Source organism: Clupea harengus, chromosome 21 (genome assembly GCF_900700415.2).
Source record: "Clupea harengus chromosome 21, Ch_v2.0.2, whole genome shotgun sequence".
Taxonomy (NCBI): Eukaryota; Metazoa; Chordata; class Actinopteri; order Clupeiformes; family Clupeidae; genus Clupea; species Clupea harengus.
The window spans coordinates 3367015-3386724 of record NC_045172.1 but is presented as its reverse complement, the minus strand read 5'-3'; the positions used below and the strand labels follow the sequence as shown (position 1 = coordinate 3386724).

General features: G+C 42.5%; 3 protein-coding genes across 8 annotated transcripts in view; 1 reads left to right on the top strand and 2 right to left on the bottom strand.

Annotated features, from left to right (window-relative positions):
- Positions 1-141: 141 nt before the first annotated feature.
- On the bottom strand, positions 142-11253 carry ppef1 (protein phosphatase, EF-hand calcium binding domain 1). 4 transcript variants are annotated; one of them, XM_031559090.2, is made up of 19 exons: positions 11052-11253; positions 10294-10982; positions 9438-9528; positions 9052-9084; positions 8568-8695; positions 8332-8392; positions 5972-6141; positions 5708-5822; positions 5226-5272; positions 4900-5066; positions 4785-4821; positions 4402-4551; positions 3717-4061; positions 3337-3522; positions 3091-3233; positions 2721-2827; positions 1288-1451; positions 1073-1157; positions 142-808 (listed from the first exon to the last, which is right to left on the bottom strand). In XM_031559090.2, exons 3-19 carry the CDS (start codon positions 9490-9492, stop codon positions 609-611), a joined length of 2193 nt encoding a protein of 730 aa, XP_031414950.1. In that variant the 5' UTR covers positions 9493-9528; positions 10294-10982; positions 11052-11253; the 3' UTR covers positions 142-608. The 4 variants fall into 4 exon arrangements, with proteins under 4 accessions (XP_031414950.1, XP_012675198.1, XP_031414951.1 ...); XM_012819744.3 differs by lacking the exon at positions 9052-9084; XM_031559091.2 differs by lacking the exons at positions 9052-9084; positions 9438-9528 and having other exon boundaries at positions 11052-11252.
- Positions 11254-11762: 509 nt separating this feature from the next.
- Positions 11763-15941, top strand: rs1a (retinoschisin 1a). Its single transcript, XM_012819648.2, has 6 exons — positions 11763-11878; positions 12272-12297; positions 12397-12541; positions 14459-14600; positions 14821-15016; positions 15148-15941. The coding sequence occupies exons 1-6, from the start codon at positions 11827-11829 to the stop codon at positions 15298-15300; spliced, it is 714 nt and encodes a 237-aa protein (XP_012675102.1). The 5' UTR covers positions 11763-11826; the 3' UTR covers positions 15301-15941.
- Positions 15942-15984: 43 nt separating this feature from the next.
- The window catches only part of cdkl5 (cyclin-dependent kinase-like 5), a 34217-nt gene continuing 30491 nt past the window's right edge, over positions 15985-19710 (bottom strand). For all 3 annotated transcript variants that reach the window (XM_012819651.3, XM_031559086.2, XM_031559084.2), the window contains one exon: positions 15985-19575. In XM_012819651.3, coding sequence (XP_012675105.2) covers positions 19207-19575 — 369 coding nt within the window. In that variant the 3' untranslated portion in view covers positions 15985-19206. The remainder of the gene's footprint in view (positions 19576-19710) is intronic.

The window sequence follows — 19710 nt, the reverse complement described above, 5'->3', positions numbered from 1 at the left end:
GCTATGGTAAAAACCTCCACAAATGGGTTTGATTTCCTGTCTGTCCCACATTTCACTTCATGCCACTTGGATGATCTTCTCTGTGGCTGGGCAGCACTCGCTCCAATAACAGGAAGTTACCCCCCCCCATGCACCCCTGGGGTAATCAGGCACGTGCAACAAGTCACATGTTGCTTTCTAATCATGGGCAAATGTTACCTCAATGTTTTAAATGAATCATATTTAAACACTTTGGGCATTAATCTGTAATACCATCATTCTATTTCTTTTCTGAAAGGTGCAAACAAACTAAGAGTAGTTGGCAGAACAAAATGAAATTATCCAACCAAACAGAGTTAATCATTTTAAGAAAGTGACCAATACTTAAAACATATACAATATTTCTGTATTTTTCAAAGTTCAGTCTCTGTATGCCTCTTTCTGCTTTCTATGCCTCTTTCTGCTTTCATGGAAGTTCATGTTTAGACTGAGGCTGGGCTCCAGCAGCATCTGACAGGCTGTCTCCACACACTGACCCACCAGCCACCTCAGACGAACACGCAGTAAGGAGCGGCAGCAGCTTGCAGGCTTCTCACTACAGCGCAGATCGACGGGTCAGTGCGGCAGTTTTAGCCCTGCGGCTGCTCCTTAACATCCAGTTTGTGCACCACACGAAAGGCCTCCAGGAACTCATTGAAGTCTATGCTGCCGTCCTTATTATAGTCGATGCTGCGCGCCAAGCCTTCAATGGCATCGTCGCTCACGGCCACGCCGAGGTGAGAGCTGAACAGCTTCCAGGTCTGCTGGAATTCTTCAATGGAAATGAGACCTAAAGAGTCAAATGAAAAATGAGCCAGCTTTGTTTGGTCTGTTTTTAAGTTCTGACTTGGTTTTGAGATAACATCTGACCACAATCTGAAAACAACTGCGACTACAATTTGCCATTTTTGGGACTGTTGTGTCTACAATGTTTACACCTGGAGTGTGCTCCTCTGTGGTTGTATCACAGGCATGACCTATTTGGCCTACATGTTAGTATTCTGGCATTACACTTAAAGGACCATGATGTCAGGAGTGCAGCAGTCAGACTCACCAGAATGATCTTTATCTATGATATTGAATATGATCTCCAGATCAGTTCGATACCTATAGAGTGTTTCTGCCAAGTTTGGAGCAACCTGTAACAAGGCAAGAATCCGTGTAAGGCATTTAAATGTTGTCACCAGCAGATAGCTAGTCTTTTACACCCAATCCACCTCCATGGACATCTGATCAAGCTTATATAAACAGTTCTGTTCACGTGTTCACCTGAGGAACTGGCTGTCCTGGGCTGACGTCCTCAAAGCAGGACCTGTACTCCACGTTACCATCAGGCGCTAGCCGGGCCAGCCGTGGCCTGAGGGTCCTCCAGGGTAGGTCTAGTCTCAGCACCGACTCCACCACCTGTGCCCAGTCACTGACGGAGAGGCAGCCTTGACACACCAGAACACAGACAAACTCAGGGATGTGTTCGCCACAACATTGCCCGACACAAATTGTCAGTCGTGTGATGAAATGATCAAACTTTGTTGGTACAAGTTTAAATGAATATGAAATAGGGAAGGAAACCATTATCCCTCAATCCATTCCAAGCCACAAGGCTCTTGATAACCTGCTGCAGCTCCGATACTGTATATAGCCCTCTGTGAGTATTAATAATGTTCCCGTTATGCTTTGAGTGAATCACCACCACACCTACATATCCATCAGAAGCGCACGGATAGTTCTCTGCTCCTCAAAGCTTCTTTTCCACTCTACCCCCTTTTTTCGCGTCGTTAAAATATGCCCGAGGTCTGCTTCAGAGGAGCAGAGTTACACTGTTATTGGGGTTAGACTCTAGGCAGTTTCCCCCATTTAACTTGTGTACAGGAAATGTTTGGCTCCGTATTTTACTGAACCCTTCTAAAATGCTCACCTGAGCCACATACAGAAGCACTTGAAAGGCCATTTACAGCACTGGAGACAGGAAGCATTAAGGGGAGTATTTGGTGAATTTCCGTTTTGGATCCTGCTCAAGGCATCTGTGCGTTTATGTGTGTGTAGGTGGAGGAGCGCGTGCCTGTGTGCAATCCTACCTGTGTGTGTGTGTGTGTGTGTGTGGGGAGGAGCACGTGCCTGTGTGCAATCCTACCTCTGTGTGTGTGTGTGTGTTGGGAGGAGCACGTGCCTGTGTGCAATCCTACCTCTGTGTGTGTGTGTGTGGAGGAGCGCGTGCCTGTGTTCAATCCTACCTGTGCTGTTTGTGTGTTTGTGTGTGTGTGTGTGTGTGGTGTGTGTGTGGAGGAGCGCGTGCCTGTGTGCAATCCTACCTGTGCTGTTTGTGTGTTTGTGTGTGTGTGTGTGTGTGTGTAGGTGTGTGTGTGGAGGAGCGCGTGCCTGTGTGCAATCCTACCTGTGCTGTTTGTGTGTTTGTGTGTGTGTGTGTAGGTGTGTGTGTGGAGGAGCGCGTGCCTGTGTGCAATCCTACCTGTGCTGTTTGTGTGTTTGTGTGTGTGTGTGTGTGTGTGTGTGGGTGGAGGAGCGCGTGCCTGTGTGCAATCCTACCTGTGCTGTTTGTGTGTTTGTGTGTGTGTGTGTGTGTGTGTGTGTGTGTGTGGAGGAGCGCGTGCCTGTGTGCAATCCTACCTGTGCTGTTTGTGTGTTTGTGTGTGTGTGTGTGTGTGTGTGTGGGTGGAGGAGCGCGTGCCTGTGTGCAATCCTACCTGTGTTGTTTGTGTCATACTGCTGAAAGGCAGCCATGAGCTCAGAGCGATGGGCAAACAGCTTCTCCTGTAAAGCCTTCAGGGCAGATCCTTCAGCCACACTCACCCTGAAACAAACACACACACACACACACGGATGAGCCAATTCCTTTTGAATGTATGCAATTCTGTGCAAGGCCTCTGAGGTGGGGGCAAATAGAGGCGCACACACACACACACACACACACACACACACACACACACACACACACACACACAACACCATACAGCACAGGTTCGTTCATTAGCAAATTCTATTAGAAACAGACAGAATATACATTAGACACACATTCATTATTTTCTATAACTAACAGGCAGGAGGTGGTCATACCTTTGCTGCAGGGTGAGCTTCCTGGTGCTGCGGCTCACCTGGTACTGAAAGAAGCGTGGCACCAGCTCTGGGCCCAGCTTCACATAGGCCCCACGGTTACTGCCCTCCTCATAGTAGTTTGAAGCAGAGAAAATTGTAATTACCTTGAAAAAACGAAAACAGAAATTAAAATGTACATACACTTTGACCAGTTTGAATACAAAACAGATGTGGGCAGATTGAGTCTTCCGGTTCAACAATGTTTACCTGTCCATCATGGCAGAGTTCATAGCCCTCCTGCTTACACTCATGGGAGCGAATCAAGAGGATCATTCCATGTTTCTCCAGAAGGTTCTGGGTAACATCTGGCCCAAAGTAGCAGCCACCACCCCGGAAAGTGTTGGGGCTGCAGCCATTCTGGCTCTTGGGGTCACTCCAGAGGATGTCTACAATCTTCCAATCATGAACCAACAGACTTTCAGAATTTGTTTACAGTAAACACTGTATGCTAACAGCATAGCATTTCAGGACACTTTTTGACTGGACACTTTTTGCTTTATCTCTTGATAAAATTGCCTTTATCCAGGCAATAAGGTTAGCTACAGCGAGGTGATGTGAATTCACAATGAATGTACGCACTCACTCACCTGTCTCCACTCCAGTTCTTCTCTGGGAGGCTCTGGGGGTGTGATGGACACAAACGAGTCCAGGAAGGGCACCTGGAGGACGTCAGAAGGGCTTGGCAGGCAGGGGGATGGGGCATGGTGTCGCGAGGAGTTCCGGGAGGAGAGGCGTGGCGAGCAGAGAGACGAAGAGGAAGAGGACGACGAGGTGGAGGCGCAGCTGCCCTGATTGGTCAAATGGCACTTCCTCTTCCTGGCGCGGCTCTGGGTGCATGGGCTGTCCTGCTTGGCCCAGCCCTGCCTGCTGCCGCCGCCCCTCAGGCCCACCTGCTCCAGGCTACGCTTGGGCAACCGGAGGGCAGACTTCACCTGGGGTGACACACACAACCTGCAGTCAGCTGGAGCTGAAGGACGTCAGTGGATTGCCACTCTGGACTAGGAATTTGTCTTGAATTAATAGTAGTAATAATAATAGTAAAAGTGTATGGCTTGAATGAACAGGGACTGAAATACTGAGTTAAGACTATGCTGATTAAATTCCAAATCTTAGAAAAGGACATTTTTGAATGCCTGATTAGGGAGATATCCATACTCTGCAAAATTCCAACCCTTCAAATGCCGCTTTTGATCTACATTATATGACTGACTTTTATATATGTATGTTCAGTGTAACTTTATTAAACCAACCCTTCCTCGTACACATACAAACCTTGTCTCTTTCTATGGAGCTAAGGAAATCCAAGTCAGTCTTGTCTGAAATCCCACCATGGACAATGAGCACCTTATTATCAATCACTGTGGCTATAGGAAGCAGGCTGAAAACGTCTTGCAGAAGTTGTAGGATGTCTCTCCCATGAGTCTGTATGGAAGAGAATTCAGAGGGTTTTCATTCGCCCTGGTCCTGGCAGCGCAATCCCACTAGGTGGGGCTAATGTTCAATCCTGATGAGTGTTCAACATCAGCCCGAGTTGTCGTGTGGCATTTTCCATAATTAAACTGCTTCTAATTAATCGTAGATGTGATTAGTTAAATCACATATTCAAGAAGGTTACTAGAATGGCACAACATAGTTTTAAAAGGTTCAATTGTTACCTTGTACTTCTGCATGACCTCCTTGGTAAATCCATATCTAAAAACATGCAAGATAATGGATGTCATTATGGAATTCTCTTATCAGTGAAAAGAACATGGGAGTGTAGCACCCTACCTGAGGTTCATAATATGGTCCTCGTGATTTCCTCGGTTCAAGTGCATATGGTCAGGATACAAGAGCACGAATGCAAACAGTATAATGAGGATTTCCATAGACTTTTTCCCTCTGTCGACAAAGTCGCCGTTGAAAACATAGGGATTTTCAGCTGATGGAAGACCATTCTATAATAAAGATAGAAGAGAAGAAACACTTGGATCTTATCCAGACACGGATATACACGTGTCCATTTTATTTTCACACTTGACACTGAATTATGATCCAATGCTTATAATGCCATCATGCAATATGATAAAAGATGATATACAATGAGGCAGTCCAACCTTGTAGAATATCAGCAATAAATCATCTAGTCTTCCATGTAAGTCACCTGTAAAATGCAAAAGGTTAGAACACATGATAACTATCACATTTACTGTCTTCCAGTAACTGCTCTCAAATGTAGGCCATCAGCACGTATGCATGGCCACTGAATAAAGAGAGGTAAAGATAATCTGTTTTAGCTATGACCATGTTAGAGAGAGAATGCTTCAGACAGGAGGTTTTATGTGGATTTATTCCTAATGTGGCAAGGTGAAAGGTGTGCGTTTGATCCTTTGCCAACTCAAGCATTCTTAAGCCTTGATAAGATGCATTTTTCTCTGCGAGAACCCATCGAAGACGTCTGAAGGGCCTTTTCAAGGAGCAAATAAACAAGTGCTCAGCCTCACTCTCTCGCCTTCATACATTCAAACAAAACACACACAAACACACAAAATGGGCACTCACCAACCCGCAGAGGTACTAATACACTATATGACTTTACCGCAAATCGTGATCTCCTTGGCATAAGACGTGGACAAGTAAATAACATTTGGCATCTGCTTAAGAAACTTCTTGGTCTCGTGCAGCAATTGCAAGACATATCTGCCATGCAAAGTCTGGGGAATAAAAAAAAAACAAACAAGCATGTCTAAGCGACTGTAATGACTAATGACTTTCAATCCATAACTGCTGTAGATCCAAACATGTCTGTAAGTGGCTTAAGACACCATATCTAAAAGACTGATGTGCAACCGTGTCTCTATACCTGCTGCTCCTTGAAGGCACTAAGCAGGCTGTTGGTGTCAGCAACACTGAGTGGGAAAGACAAGCGTGGCCCGGTGTACGAGTCTGGCACCAGGATCTGTTCGTACTTTGCTTGCCTCCCCTCCTCTGTCCAGGGCTCCACCACAGAACCCAAGAGGTGCGAGATCAAATCTGGAAACAGAGGTTGGTAGAAATATGCAGCAGACCGCCTTCTTTGGAACACCTCATCACATCACATGACTGAAAACATGTCACTTCAGGTTCTTATGCTCCAACTCCTGCATAAATATATCCAGAATTTCCTGGAAAGAGGATTCATCTTCAGAATAATTTAACAAAATGTTAAACGTTTGTGCCTAATCATAGTAACAATTGGACATTCCTGACACTAATATTTCTTAAATTAAAAATTGTTTGTGTTAGTAATACTAAAGTCCATTTTTCCCCCATGATTGTTAAACTCTGATCTCTAATTGAATGTAGCTATTGCAACAAATAACAATCATTGGGACTTAATGTAAAGAAATAATCAGTGCATATGTTTATTGCCGGGTTACATTGCTCCCGTCTTCATCAAATCCTTAAACTGAAATTATGCTTTGAGTATCCTGTATCCTATTTTTTACTTCTATTCAAGCCACACATACACGCACAGTACATGGGTATACTGTATTGAACACTGAACCTGAAACGGCTCATGTTGACAAACTAGAAACCAGACTAGGAACCAAAGTCTCAGTATAATCTCTTCCTCGCCTATGTGGCAGGCCGGATTGATGGTGATTTCTGAAAATAAATTAGTTTTTTTTTTTACATGTTTTGGGGCCATGTGTGATCCTAAAGGACCCATGATGAACATGTGTAAAATGTCCAATGGATTTGAATCAGAGTGTTTACAATCTTTTCACCTATTGCATCAATGTTAAAGCAGCAGTAAGGAGTTTTGGTCCAAGGTCATAAGGTAATTATACAGGTGACGAGGTCATGCTGTGAAAGCTTTTCTTACATTTTCATGGGGTGGTCTGACCCGAACCATAGCTCTACATAGTGCTTAGCCTGGGTGACTAGCAGAATGACGGGTGTGTTTATCGGTCCTTCACATGACCACATACCATCAAAATCAATCTGAAGCTGATACAAAAACTAGTGACAAATTGTTGGATACTGTTGCTTTAATATCAACATTAAACCATTATTTGAATTTAAGATATCAGGATCAGCAGTAATTCAGGTTTCCATCATGCCCGTTTTCTAACTATAATGCAAGATACTCATGTGTTTCATGTTCACATGCTGTACTGTCCAAATGAGTGACACACGTGAGGGTCACAGTGGTCTCTAGTCTTGAGGTAAGATGTAATTACATGGTACAATGATAAGCGCCTCATTTGCATAGCACACGCGGCCATGCGGAGAGATTTGTGGAGAGCTGCCCCATCGGGTGCCACTTGAAAATGTTAATTCTTCGTGATGGCCTTTAATTTATGCATACGTGGGGCATTGCTAGCAGATGTTTGTGTTGACGAGGAGGCCTCAGCAAGACTCCCGTCTCTGACCTCTGAGAGTGGAGATTTTCACCTTAAGGTATTGTGCCAGACAGCTGCTTGCAGGCAAACACATGGCTAATTGACTGGGGCAGAAACCGAACAAAACCACCAAATTGATAATGGAAACCCATGGGAAACACATAAGAGAATTTGAATTAGAGATTTGAATGCACTCTTGTTTCTGTAACAGCATCTACTGAAAACACACAAAACGCATTATCTGCTCACAGCGTAACATGCATCAGAATCAAACTACTGACTTCGTACATAGGTCTTAAAAATAACCTGGGGGTGAGGGGGGGCAGAGTCAATCCTTGCCTAATTGTAATAATTAGACTGTGGCAGCAAAGTCACATGATAATGTCAGTGCAGCCTGATTGCAGGCTCGTTCAGCCTGCCTTGCCATTCAAAACAAAAGGTAACTAATTGTGAGCAGTGGTGCTTTGGCACACACACACACACACACACACACACACACACACACACACGGGCTGCCTGAAACACATCAGTCTGCACGCAGCGTTGCACATCACTGGGGCAGAAAATGGGATCTCAACAGGTTGCTAAGCAACTGTGCGTTTCCATATGTATATTTTTTGAGTCGATAAAAAGGGTGGGTGATGAATTCTAACAAAAAAAATGGCCTGGGTGCCTGATAAAAATAAACATTTGTTACTATGCACAAATAATTACTTAAAACGAATAATGCCATCCATCATTGGTGCAGAAGACTAAACATTACAATGATTAATATTGAAATTTCTATATTTATATTTAGTGTCATATTTGAATTATATTACAACTGCATAGTTACCAGGACCATTTCCACTGAGATGTGTGAAGTTGTCCAACATGAAGCTGAAAAAGCTGGAAAGCTGTGGGATAAAATAACTTTGTTTATTTTAAGTGCTTGTATAGCAAGTTTAACTTTTACCTTTTTTTTATGAATGCATCCTTCAAATTGAACCTGTCACTCTGCTGCTATACTTTCTTTGACTGATATCCCTGTGTTGTCAGACATATATAATCATGTAATCACTGATTGTATACCTGCAGCTGGTCTTGCTCTCCTGCATATTCAATGGACTGGAAGATGTTCCAAGTGTACCTCCGCCTCATCTCCAGACGAGCCATATAGCGCCTGTACCAACGCTGGATCAGAACAGCTGATTTCATGGCTAAAGGGAATAAGATGCAGTATAAGAACAGCATCGGCTTTAAACTTTTACAGCTCTGGATCAGACAATGTCACAGAAAATGTCCAGGGTCACCAACCAATCAAAATGTTTGAAATGGCTGAAATTTGATGGTTGAACACATATTGTACATGCCAAACACATGGTTAGTATGACCGCTGAGAGCATGAATGTGTGGAAAAGGGGGTCACACTATAGAAAATATACGTATATGAGACATACAGTGTAGCCATAGGCAGATGGTTTGATTATGACTAACACGAAGCAACCAATTGCAATAAAGTTTTAAATTGCAGACTACAACTAACAGGAGGAGAGGGGAAGGACAATCATCTTACTCAGCGCTGGGCTGGGATTCTTGGATGACACATCTGTGAGTAATTGAATAGTGAAAAAAAAAGTGTGAATGCTCCCTGAGCTTGCCAACAACTAATAAGGCACATGGGAATAGGGCTAAAAATTGTCAAAAACAGTCGAGATGCTCAGAGAATATTAACACCACTGCCTTTGTAAAGGTAAAGATTCAAGAACTTCCAAAGGCAGAGAAAAGTCAAACAATAACAATGAGCATACATTTTCAAAGAGCGATAAACATGCCTCGGGTAAAGACTTGGTTTACATTCAGGAGTGCAACTGAAATAAAAAGGTAAAAAGCCTAACGCAAAATAAAACAATCAGCATCACTGAAAAACAGGGCAATAGGCTGAGATAAGAGTTAAGTCACCTGTTTCAGATGGCTTTCTTTGGTTTTCGACAGCAATGGAAGTTCCACAGCCCATGGTAAATGGCTGGTCTCTTTTCAATTGCCAAAATGTCTGATTTAACACAATTGTAGCCCGAAATATTATTTGTTAGATGAATGGAAACACGTTTGAAATCTAGTCAGGAATTGGCAGGAGATGAAAGCTGTTTTGGGCGAAAATGCACCAAAGTCCTCATTATCGTTTGTATCTCTTTTATCTTCATCCTTAAGTGCTTTTCAAAGCTTATCATATGTTAGCCTGGGACAAATGACACACAACCATAGATAGATTAATTGAAAACATTTCTTGAAAGCATGGCATTACGCTTGGACGCCCTTCTGGGCTAAAACACAATAGCAGTATAGTTGGCAAACTTGAGGTGTCATGAAGGCAGTCGTTAGTTAACTGATAAAGCATAGCAAACACCGGACGGGGTCCATTTAAAATGCTATGTTTTATTACTCTTTAGTCAGCCAGTATTATTGAGTAGAACATTTATACAGAAACAAACATTTAGGTATTGTTATTCAATGACATAGTTCCTCTTAAAGTTTCGAACATGTAGCCTAAATGTGTCCCTCACACAATTAGAGACTACAGGAAGTTATCTTTATGCAGAAAAGCAGAAAATGTTGAGATTTTACCCATTACTAAAAATCACGGTTAAGTAGGCTATATACACAAGTATAGGCTACCGGCTACAACATATTTCGAAATGTAGAGCGCTGATAAAATGTATAACATAAATCATTCTAAAAGGTTCAATTCTGTATAATCGTACATCGTATGTTAACAATAAACTAAGAAGAGGACCAATGGAGCACGAAAAAAACCTACCCTCGACACGTTCCTCCTGAAAACAACAAATTGTCTAGGCTACTCCAGAATGAGACATGGCTCAACCTCGACCTGAACAGCAGCTTGGTAGAAGCTTTACTACGTTTTATGCACGAGCGCCTCTACAGCAAATCACTGATGCTCTGACATCCTCCTTACCAACGACCGTACATACTAAACGTCACTGGTGGAGCCCAGGGACCATTCAAACCAGCGCGGGATGGATGCAATGAATCGCGACCTGATCAACAAGTGACAAGCAATCAGGACACGGTTGTTAGTAAACTCTACGTCACACATCCAATATAATTAGCTTGATGTTGTAATGGCACAGGGAAAAATGGCTATTTGAACCACTGATATAGGCATTGTTCCATTTGAAAGGCATAGAGTTAAACAGAAAACTTCAAGGGGTAAAAATTAAATGAGGTTTATTATTCGTTTCTCTTTAAAATATAATGTCCAGGCGTTAAAATCCAGATTCAATGCTAACCACCAGATATGCCAAAAAATTGGTGACGTGCCCGGGCAGCATCGTTAAGAATGGCGAACATGGCAGCCATAACCTCCTGAATGGTGACGACCCTTCGCCTGTTTGAAACAGCAAGACGTGCGGCCTCGTTTCCCACTCTGCGTAGCAAGTGCACTGGTTGATGTCGGGGAAAGTCCATCACACGAGCAACATTGTGCTGGGAAAAAAAAGACACGCACGTCAGAATTCAGCTGAAGAGCATACCATAAAACAATAATTAACTCACCTCTCGCCGATTTCTGAAAACGGAGGCAGAATATATGGGTACTCCCCTTCCAGATTTTTGGGCTTTCATCTTCTGCAGTGTTCTAGAACTCCGATTAAAAAGGACCACAACATTATCGCCTGTTACAAGCATTTATAGACGCGCACCTGCAATAAATAAGGGCCTAATTACGCATAGCTGTGAGAGGCGCCAATTGCGTCAAATTCGAGAAGAGTGTTTTGGGATATTCCAAAACAAACTGAACTTGTTACACCCTCTTGGCATGACAAAAGAAACATGAATGCAAAGGCTACCTGCGTGTTACAATGTATTGTGCATAGGCAGGCTTGCAATGGTAGTGTGGAAATTGTGTTTTCAGGTGTCATGAAGATCTGTGCAAATACATGTTCTTTTAGAAAAATTAATGTGTCCTAATTGTTGGTAAAATTTAAGACGGCATTTCAATGCACCAAATTATACAAGAGTCAGAAAATCGTGAAGTTGAGCTGTCTGAGTGGTTACCCCAGAGGACCATACCACTGTAGTCTGCAGACAGTGACTACACTTGAATATCTTAACAAGGGTGAAATATGTTCTCTTTTTCTATTTGGTTGTCTCAGGGGTCAGTGTCTGATATTATTGTACAATTGGACAAACTGGCCCTCAACAGCTGTGGGAGGAGCTTTGTGAGGAGATAAAGGGTCTTAGATAAGGCCATTACTGTCCTGTGGATTATAGTAATCCAGTCTCTTTGCCATTGGCATCAGTGTGGTCCACTGTCCCGACACAAAGGACGATGGAGCTGAGTGTGCGGCACGTTCTGCTGGCTGTTCTGCTGGTGTCTGAAGGTATGTGACTGTCCTCATGTTACAGTGAAAAAAATGGATATGAAGGGTTGATAATAAATGAGAATTAATTCAAAACAAACCATTAGATCACTCAAAGTTGTTTTTTATTTGCTGCTCATTAACATTTCATTGATTTGGGGTCATGTAATTCTATTTCATGAAGTTATGAATTCCTTTACTGACTATTTAAATGAAATGTCCTGTTGACCTTTTCCCGTTTTGTGTAACTGTTCTGTCACATATCTCTAATGAAGCCCATCTTTTAAAATAGACCTAAATGCATGTTTATGTCATATGTATGTATGTATGTGTCATATTTTCCCATATTTGTATGTTTTGAAACATACTGAACTGACAATCTTTTCTTTTGCTCTTGTTCTTGGTCTTCTGCAGGTCTGATACAAGTTCGCTCACAGGAGGTAAGAACATACCAGACAGAGCTGTGAATGTAACATTAGGACACCACGGTGTAAAATTTAAAGTTAAATAAATGGCTGTTTTCTCTTTTCGCTCACCAGGAGCAAGAAGTAACTGAGGCATGGGAAGGGAAAGCCTGCAAGTGTGACTGTGATGGGGAATCGCCCACTGATTTCACGAGCATCAACTCATATGGCTCCAGCTCTAAAGGCGCCAGCTCCAAAGGCACCCGTGAATGTATGCCAGGTGAGAGAGAAACTCATTCATGAGTAAAGGCATTCATTTGGCTTGTGAGTTATGCGTAGAAATGGATGATAACTTGATGACCCTAGATGGATTGTTGATGGCATGATGTAAGTAAATATCCCCTGGTCTGCTGTTAGCCAGCCAAGATAAATTGACTTTTAAACTCATACATTTCGAATGACCTCGCTGAGCCGTCATGGGACTTGGTGTAGAGGTTTGCCACGAATGTTGTATGCTGTCTTTGTAGTGATTCTATGTCGCTCATTTGGCACAGAAGTGATAATGCCCTGTTAATGAGTTTGGACTGCTTATGAATGAGTACGGTGGTGTAGGGTAAGCTGTGGAGTATGTGTTCTGCATAAATATGAAACTCGATATGATCACAAGAGTACTATGGACTTGGTCATTAAATGAAAAACACTGTGATAAATCATCATCTCAGTGTGTATAGGAAATAATGCAGAACTGTTAAAAGCGACTCAATGTCACTGATAATTGAGATTAATTATCTCTGAGGAACCATTCTGCTGAATCAGCCATTAGCGAGGAAGTGCTCGTCTTTGGCACATTTGAGAGCCCGGGACAGTGCAAATGAAATGGCAAATGGACAAGCCCCTGCCTGCAGTGGAGCATAAAGTCATTAATCATGGGATAGATGCTTCACCTGAGCTGAGCGTGGGGTATCACTGCACCCCATGGATACAAAACCCGAGGGCTGGCATGCTCTAGTAATGCTGACTTTCTCTTGATGTCCCCCCCCCCCCCCCCAGCCCTCTCAGGGCAAGCGAATGGGAGAGCATGAAACCTGAGTGAGGAGCACAGACCTTGACATGTGTGTGAGAGAGAGAGAGAGAGGGAAGGAAGGAAGGAAGGATGGGAGGGAGAACTGAGAGAGAGAGCACAGAGGAAATAAGAAAGAGGGAGAGGGGAAAGAATGGTGGAGAGACAGAACGCACGGACATAATCCCATTACTAGAACAGTGATGTGATGCACAGATTACGTGGCTTAGATTAGGGCCTGCCCTTCATACAATAAAAAGAGCATGATGCACAGTGCATTCAGAAGAGAACGTCACACACATGCTGTTTATCCAGTCCTGCTCGCTGAGCCTGGACATAGACACCATCCTGTGGGTGACTCACGAACATCTGATCGGTAGACAGATCTTGGATGGAATCTGCTTTCCTTCCTGTTAGTCCTCCTTTACTTAGCTACTGAAGTTATTTTGCATTGGCTTCACTTTGTAAAGTGAGAATTTGAGTTTTTTGAGAATTGGATGTCAAAATATGACACGTGTGGTTGGTCAAAATGTGTGTTCCATTGTTAAGCAGGAATCCTAAGAGTGGAAAGAGCTTAAGGTCAGAATGTGACCATCTGTCATTCTCAAGTCCTAATGGATGTTTATCTCTCAATATGGAGAATTAAAGCAAGGCTTTTCGGATTGGAAATAAAAGAGTGCTCGTCAAGTGACTGGAGTACTGGGAAGTGGAATTAGTAATGCACTGGGAAAGCTTTTAATGTTGTCCGTTTCTGCCTGCACGTCCTTTTTGAATTCGTGCAAATCTTTCCCCTACTGTCGTGATGAACAAGGCATCAGTGCCATTAAGCATGTCTATGGGGTCTTTGCGTAAAAGGCAACCTCTGGATTGGACCTTCCAACAGCTTATGTGGAGTTGTACCATCTCCCAGCTTATAGTTTTCTGAATAAAACATAAGCTTTCCTAGCTGTACATGTTAGCACTGACGTAATGCTGGATGCCTGTAGTACATTAATTTAAAGTGCTTCTTGCAGATATTTTAGACCTGTTATGTAGTGAGGTCCTGTGTTCTGTTGACTTGCTTCTGGCATCCATAGTGTATATGAAAAAAAAAAAACACAGATTGTCTCATACTGATCAACATGCGTCTGTCCACAGAATGTCCCTACCATAAGGCTATGGGGTTTGAATCAGGTTTAGTGGCGGCAGAGCAGATAAGCTGTCCCAATGAGGACGAGTACACTGGATGGTTCTCCTCCTGGACTGCCGGGAAGGCTAGACTTAACAGCCAAGGGTTTGGGTAAGTGTCACCTGTACACCTCTAAACAGAAACCAAATATTAAGAAAGAAAACCCACCTTCATCCTGTCATCTTTCTGTTTCTAGTACAATTCTAGTGCAATTCCTGAGTACTGTGTACTGAGGTCTAGGAAGTGTCCAAATATTTAGAACAGGAAAACAGTATATTAAAGATGAAGTTCCCTGACGATGATCACCAATCCCCCCCACCCCTGTGTGTAGGTGTGCATGGCTATCCAAGGTCCAGGACGCCAGCCAGTGGCTGCAGATTGACTTGAAGGGGGAGAAAGTGGTGTCTGGCATCTTGTCTCAAGGACGTTGTGATGCTGACGAGTGGATCACCAAATACAGTGTTCAGTACCGCACCAATGACAGCCTCAACTGGGTCTATTACAAAGACGCGACTGGTAACAATAGGGTGAGTCAGAAGAAAACTATCAAACATTTTGTAAATATTGTCGAATTTAAATGAAATTTGTATAAAGTTTCGTATATGCTGATAAATAGAATATCAGCACAACATAAGAGGTGTTCGTGGTCCTTTGCCAGGTGTTCTATGGGAACTCTGACCGTTCGTCGACGGTGCAGAACCTTCTGCGCCCTCCCATCGTGGCCCGCTACATCCGCCTGCTGCCACTGGGCTGGCACACACGCATCGCCGTGCGCATGGAGCTCCTGATGTGCATGAGCAAGTGCACTTGATCCCCCCCCAACCAGCCCTCACACACCCCTCCTGTCTCCTCTCCCTCACACACCAGATTTGATGGAGATGGTATTTAATGCCCTCAAACAAGCCCCCACCCTCTCCTTTTCCTGACATGCCTAAATAACCCCTCCAATGCTCGCTAACGCAGCATTTTATATCTTGATAAATATACACCTTTTATATGTCCTTAATAATCGCAAAATGTTCACAACCTGAAGTGTGCTATGTGGAAAGAGGGAGAGCTTTGGAAGCATCTACTGTGCATACAACAGCGAAGACATTTTGCTATATATTCTCTATGACCCTTCAGCCAGGGGTGGAGACAGTATGGGCAGCAGGGGCCACTGAGAGCCTGGGAAGCAGAAGGGGTCCAACACAGCCATAGAGGAAAGAGACAGGATGGCTTTTGTCTGCTAATACTTGGATGTTGTGTACTGTACTGTTTGTGAATTCTGCTGTGGTTTGTGACTGTGATGTAGAGTGCACTATTGTGTTTTACCATGCAGTGGGGAGGGGAATCCCTTTTCTTTTTATTGTTTTGTAAATGATATCTAGAAGTGCACTGTTGGACTGTGTATGATGATGTTCACCTAAGAAAACCGAAACCTTAAATAAAGGAGAACTCTTGTACTGTGAATTTGATTTTGTATGTGAAATGACATGATGGCAAGGCTCAGAGGGAATTTTTAAATTATTATTTTAATCATCATTAAATACAGAGACAATATAAATGCTGTTTGTGTATGTCATGCCAAGAGGGTACCCATGAAGGCATCAAACCAGTGAAACCATAACAACATATAAAATATTTTTAAAGAACATTGTATCAAAGAAGTTTCCCTTGGAACATATAGACAGACACGATGGCCTGGTGATAGACAAAGATGATACCCTTCAGGTTCTGGTGACCATTATGAACTGACTGGAGTTGATGTTCCCAGTCAAAGTATTATATTGTAATTCAGACTGGAAAGTTATGGTAAATCTTGTAAAAGTGAGATGTAAAATGGCACACAATCTGGAGAAGGTTAGGTTTTGTACGAAATCTAGCTGAGGGAATCCAATGGAAAAGTTCCAGAGGAAGAGTTCCAGTGGAAGAGTTCCAGTGGGAGAGTTCCAGAGGAAGAGTTCCAGTGGAAGAGTTCCAGAGGAAGAGTTCCAGTGGAAGAGTTCCAGAGGAGTCACCTGAGACACCTGTTCCACATTGCTTATGGAAGTGTCAAACAATCAGAACAATCTCGTTTGCATGACTATGACATTCACACCAATCACATCCTTCTGAAAATCATTTTTGTCTACTCAGTGGAACTACCACATACAGTACAGATAAAATAAGCCATTTCTGACCCATATAATCATGCATGTTTTCAAGTGACTGCTAGTGTTGTTTCTCTCCATAAGGAAACATGCTATTAATGATTTCATTCTCAATGAAGGCTCAGTAAACCTGACATACAATGTTACGCAACATTCTTTTACAGTAAACAATATATATATGTGAAAGTAGAGGCCCTTGAGTGTGTGTCTATGGAGACGTGAAAAACAGGGGGAGCAGAAAGTAGCTAATCACTTTGAATGATGCTGTAGAGCACAGAAGGCTGGATAAAATGAATTCAATCTCAACCCTATAACTCAAGGTCAAATGGAACTGGCAGGATATGGGCACAGACAAGATGCTTTTTTATTCTAAGCAGCACTTTCCAGAGTACAACAATGATGCTGTATTTTTCTGAAGAAACTTAATGACATGCTGTGTTATTTAAGTACTGGGTGTAACTATGGCAGTAGATTAAGCAAACAGAAGCCTAGAAGTAAGTAATCTCTCTGAAATGTTCATCTTTACGGAGATTTAAGGCAATCAATGATCCTGTCACTGTATATAGCATACAGTTTCTCATCCACACTGTAGTTGGACTAAGCACTGAACAACGATCATTTGCAGGAAAAAAAAACATTTTAGAGGTATACATTGATGTAATTGAGGTGTAATTTGAGAAAAATTTAGCACAATTTTTTATTTGAGAGAGGTTTCAACAAACGTATAAAGTGCTAACAACAAATGTGCAAAACTGTGAATGAAACAAAATAACCCATGAAACTGAAAAGGTCAATTTTGGTCTAAGAAATGTAAATCCTACATGTATGTGAACTATATAGTATGTGATGCAATAAGAATACAAAACAAATATAAATGGTTTTGACAGACAGTTGGGGAGAGGAATCCTGGGTTAATGGCCATGAACCATGCTTTTCAGAACATTCTGACTGCCTGATTTGCGTTTTGTTGTGATTTGTGTAAGTTGCCTTTGCTGATTCCTTCACAGAAAGATGGATATGAATAGACCTGCATGCTTATTATTAGTATCATCCTGTTCCTATTACCCTCAAACATAATGCCATAAATTGCAGAATTAATGGACTGTGGAAATCTGTTTCCCCGAGTTGCAAAACAAACTGTAACCAGAATGTGCTGCGTTTACAAAAGACAGAAACCGTGTACAATACTATCTCATAGTCTTTAAAGTGCGTTACTGATGGACATCAAATCAAAACAAAAGATTTAAAAGTAACACCACCGCATGATACCATTACAATTACAAATATTCTCAAGTAAGGAATTTGGAATTTATGTATTACTTCAAATTACAACAGATATTTTATGCATTTATTATGTTGCATTTATATCATATTGTCAATAATAATTATAAAGCCATTACGTCTTTATTTTTTCAGCCCATTTAGTCCTCTAAATCCTCCAAAATATTTTGATGTTGTTTCAATTTCAAACTTATTTCTTGTTTCTCTTGTGAATAGCCAGATGAACCACAAAATATGGAAGGCCATTTTACATCGTGGTACCTTTGAACCAAATGGGACAACAGTAAGCAATACCCAGATAAGACCCTTATTTCAAGTGAGGAGAAGATGGACTTGGCTGGGGGTGCACTTCTGTTCCCCTAGCCTGTGTGCGGAGCCCTGGGCAAGGGCACTGTGCTCACCAGCTGGTGAGGCACGGGCACCGCAGTGAGCAGGCAGAGCCCTGGGGCCGGAACAATCTCCAGACGCCTGACTGAGAGGCTACAATCTATTTAATGGGGGAACACGGCAATCTGCCGCAGGCCTGCTGGATCTCTGCTGATGAACTCCCTCCAGCAGAGAAGACACAGCTGAGAGACTCATCTCCCCCAGGATCTACGTCTTCTACTTCATCATAGTGGAAGGGAGGTATTAATCCGGTTCAACTGAGAGAGAGGCTTCCTTTCAGTAAAAGGGCCCTACTGATTCTTCAATACACAGTAAATGGGCCCTCATCTCACTCTATGGTAATTGTTAAGGACTGATTTGTTAAGTAGAGTATTAAATTATTATCATTATGAAGGCAAATGACTTGGTGAAATCTCTGGAAGAATTAATGCAAGAAAATAGCAATTTGTGATTGCTTTGAAAGAGAAACAGAGAAAGACATAATGTTCACAAAACAACAAAATACATTCTGTACAATAATATTTCAGACACAACAATTAAATACTCATCGTGAAATATATAATTATTACACATCCTCCTTTCAATACATTAAGTCTCTATACAAACTAAAGCTCTTGCAGATACTCTGTGATTTTTTTCATTCATAAATTATTTATCAGTAGGATATTGACTTGAAAACAAACAGAACTTACAATCAAAACATTAAATAATAGTAATTATAATAATAATCATAATAATAATATATAATAGTAATTATAATTATAATAAATACAAATGTTAATCTATCAAATACTGAGATTTCAAAAGAAGGACATGATGATCACCACCCTCTGGCCAAGAACAGCACTGTGCACCATGCTGTGTACGGGAGAGCATTCAGTTGGCAATGAAACATGGTCATAGGTTCTCCACACATTCTACAGGGCAGTCTCTTTCAGGTCATTGAGATTTGGCATCCGTGACCTGCTGGGACGGGTGAAGGTGGGCCCATTCTGGCCCACTTTGCCAGCCATTTGGTCAGGATAAGATGCCCCTTCGGCTCTGGAAAGGGCAGATACGTGCCAGTTTGACTCCACCTGTCCTGGAAGGGGGTAGGTAGGCTTTCGGCTCTTCGACTGTGGAGCGCTGCCACTACTGCTGCTGCCTGAATGGACTCTGGCTTCCGGAAAGTTCCCTTTGGAGGGCGGATTGGGCAGGGGCTGGAAACGAGGCTCAGGGGGCGGCACTTGGCTCGTCGACGGAGAGGACAAATGCAGGAGCTTCCGGAGGGACTTCAGTGGCTGATTCTGGATGCAGGAACAGAAACACGCAAACAGTCATTATCTCACAAAGATCACTGTCAAAAGGATTTATTGGTTATTGGTATGATTTGTAGGAATCCATTGCTGTTGAATTTTCTCCAGATAAAAATGTGTTGAGAT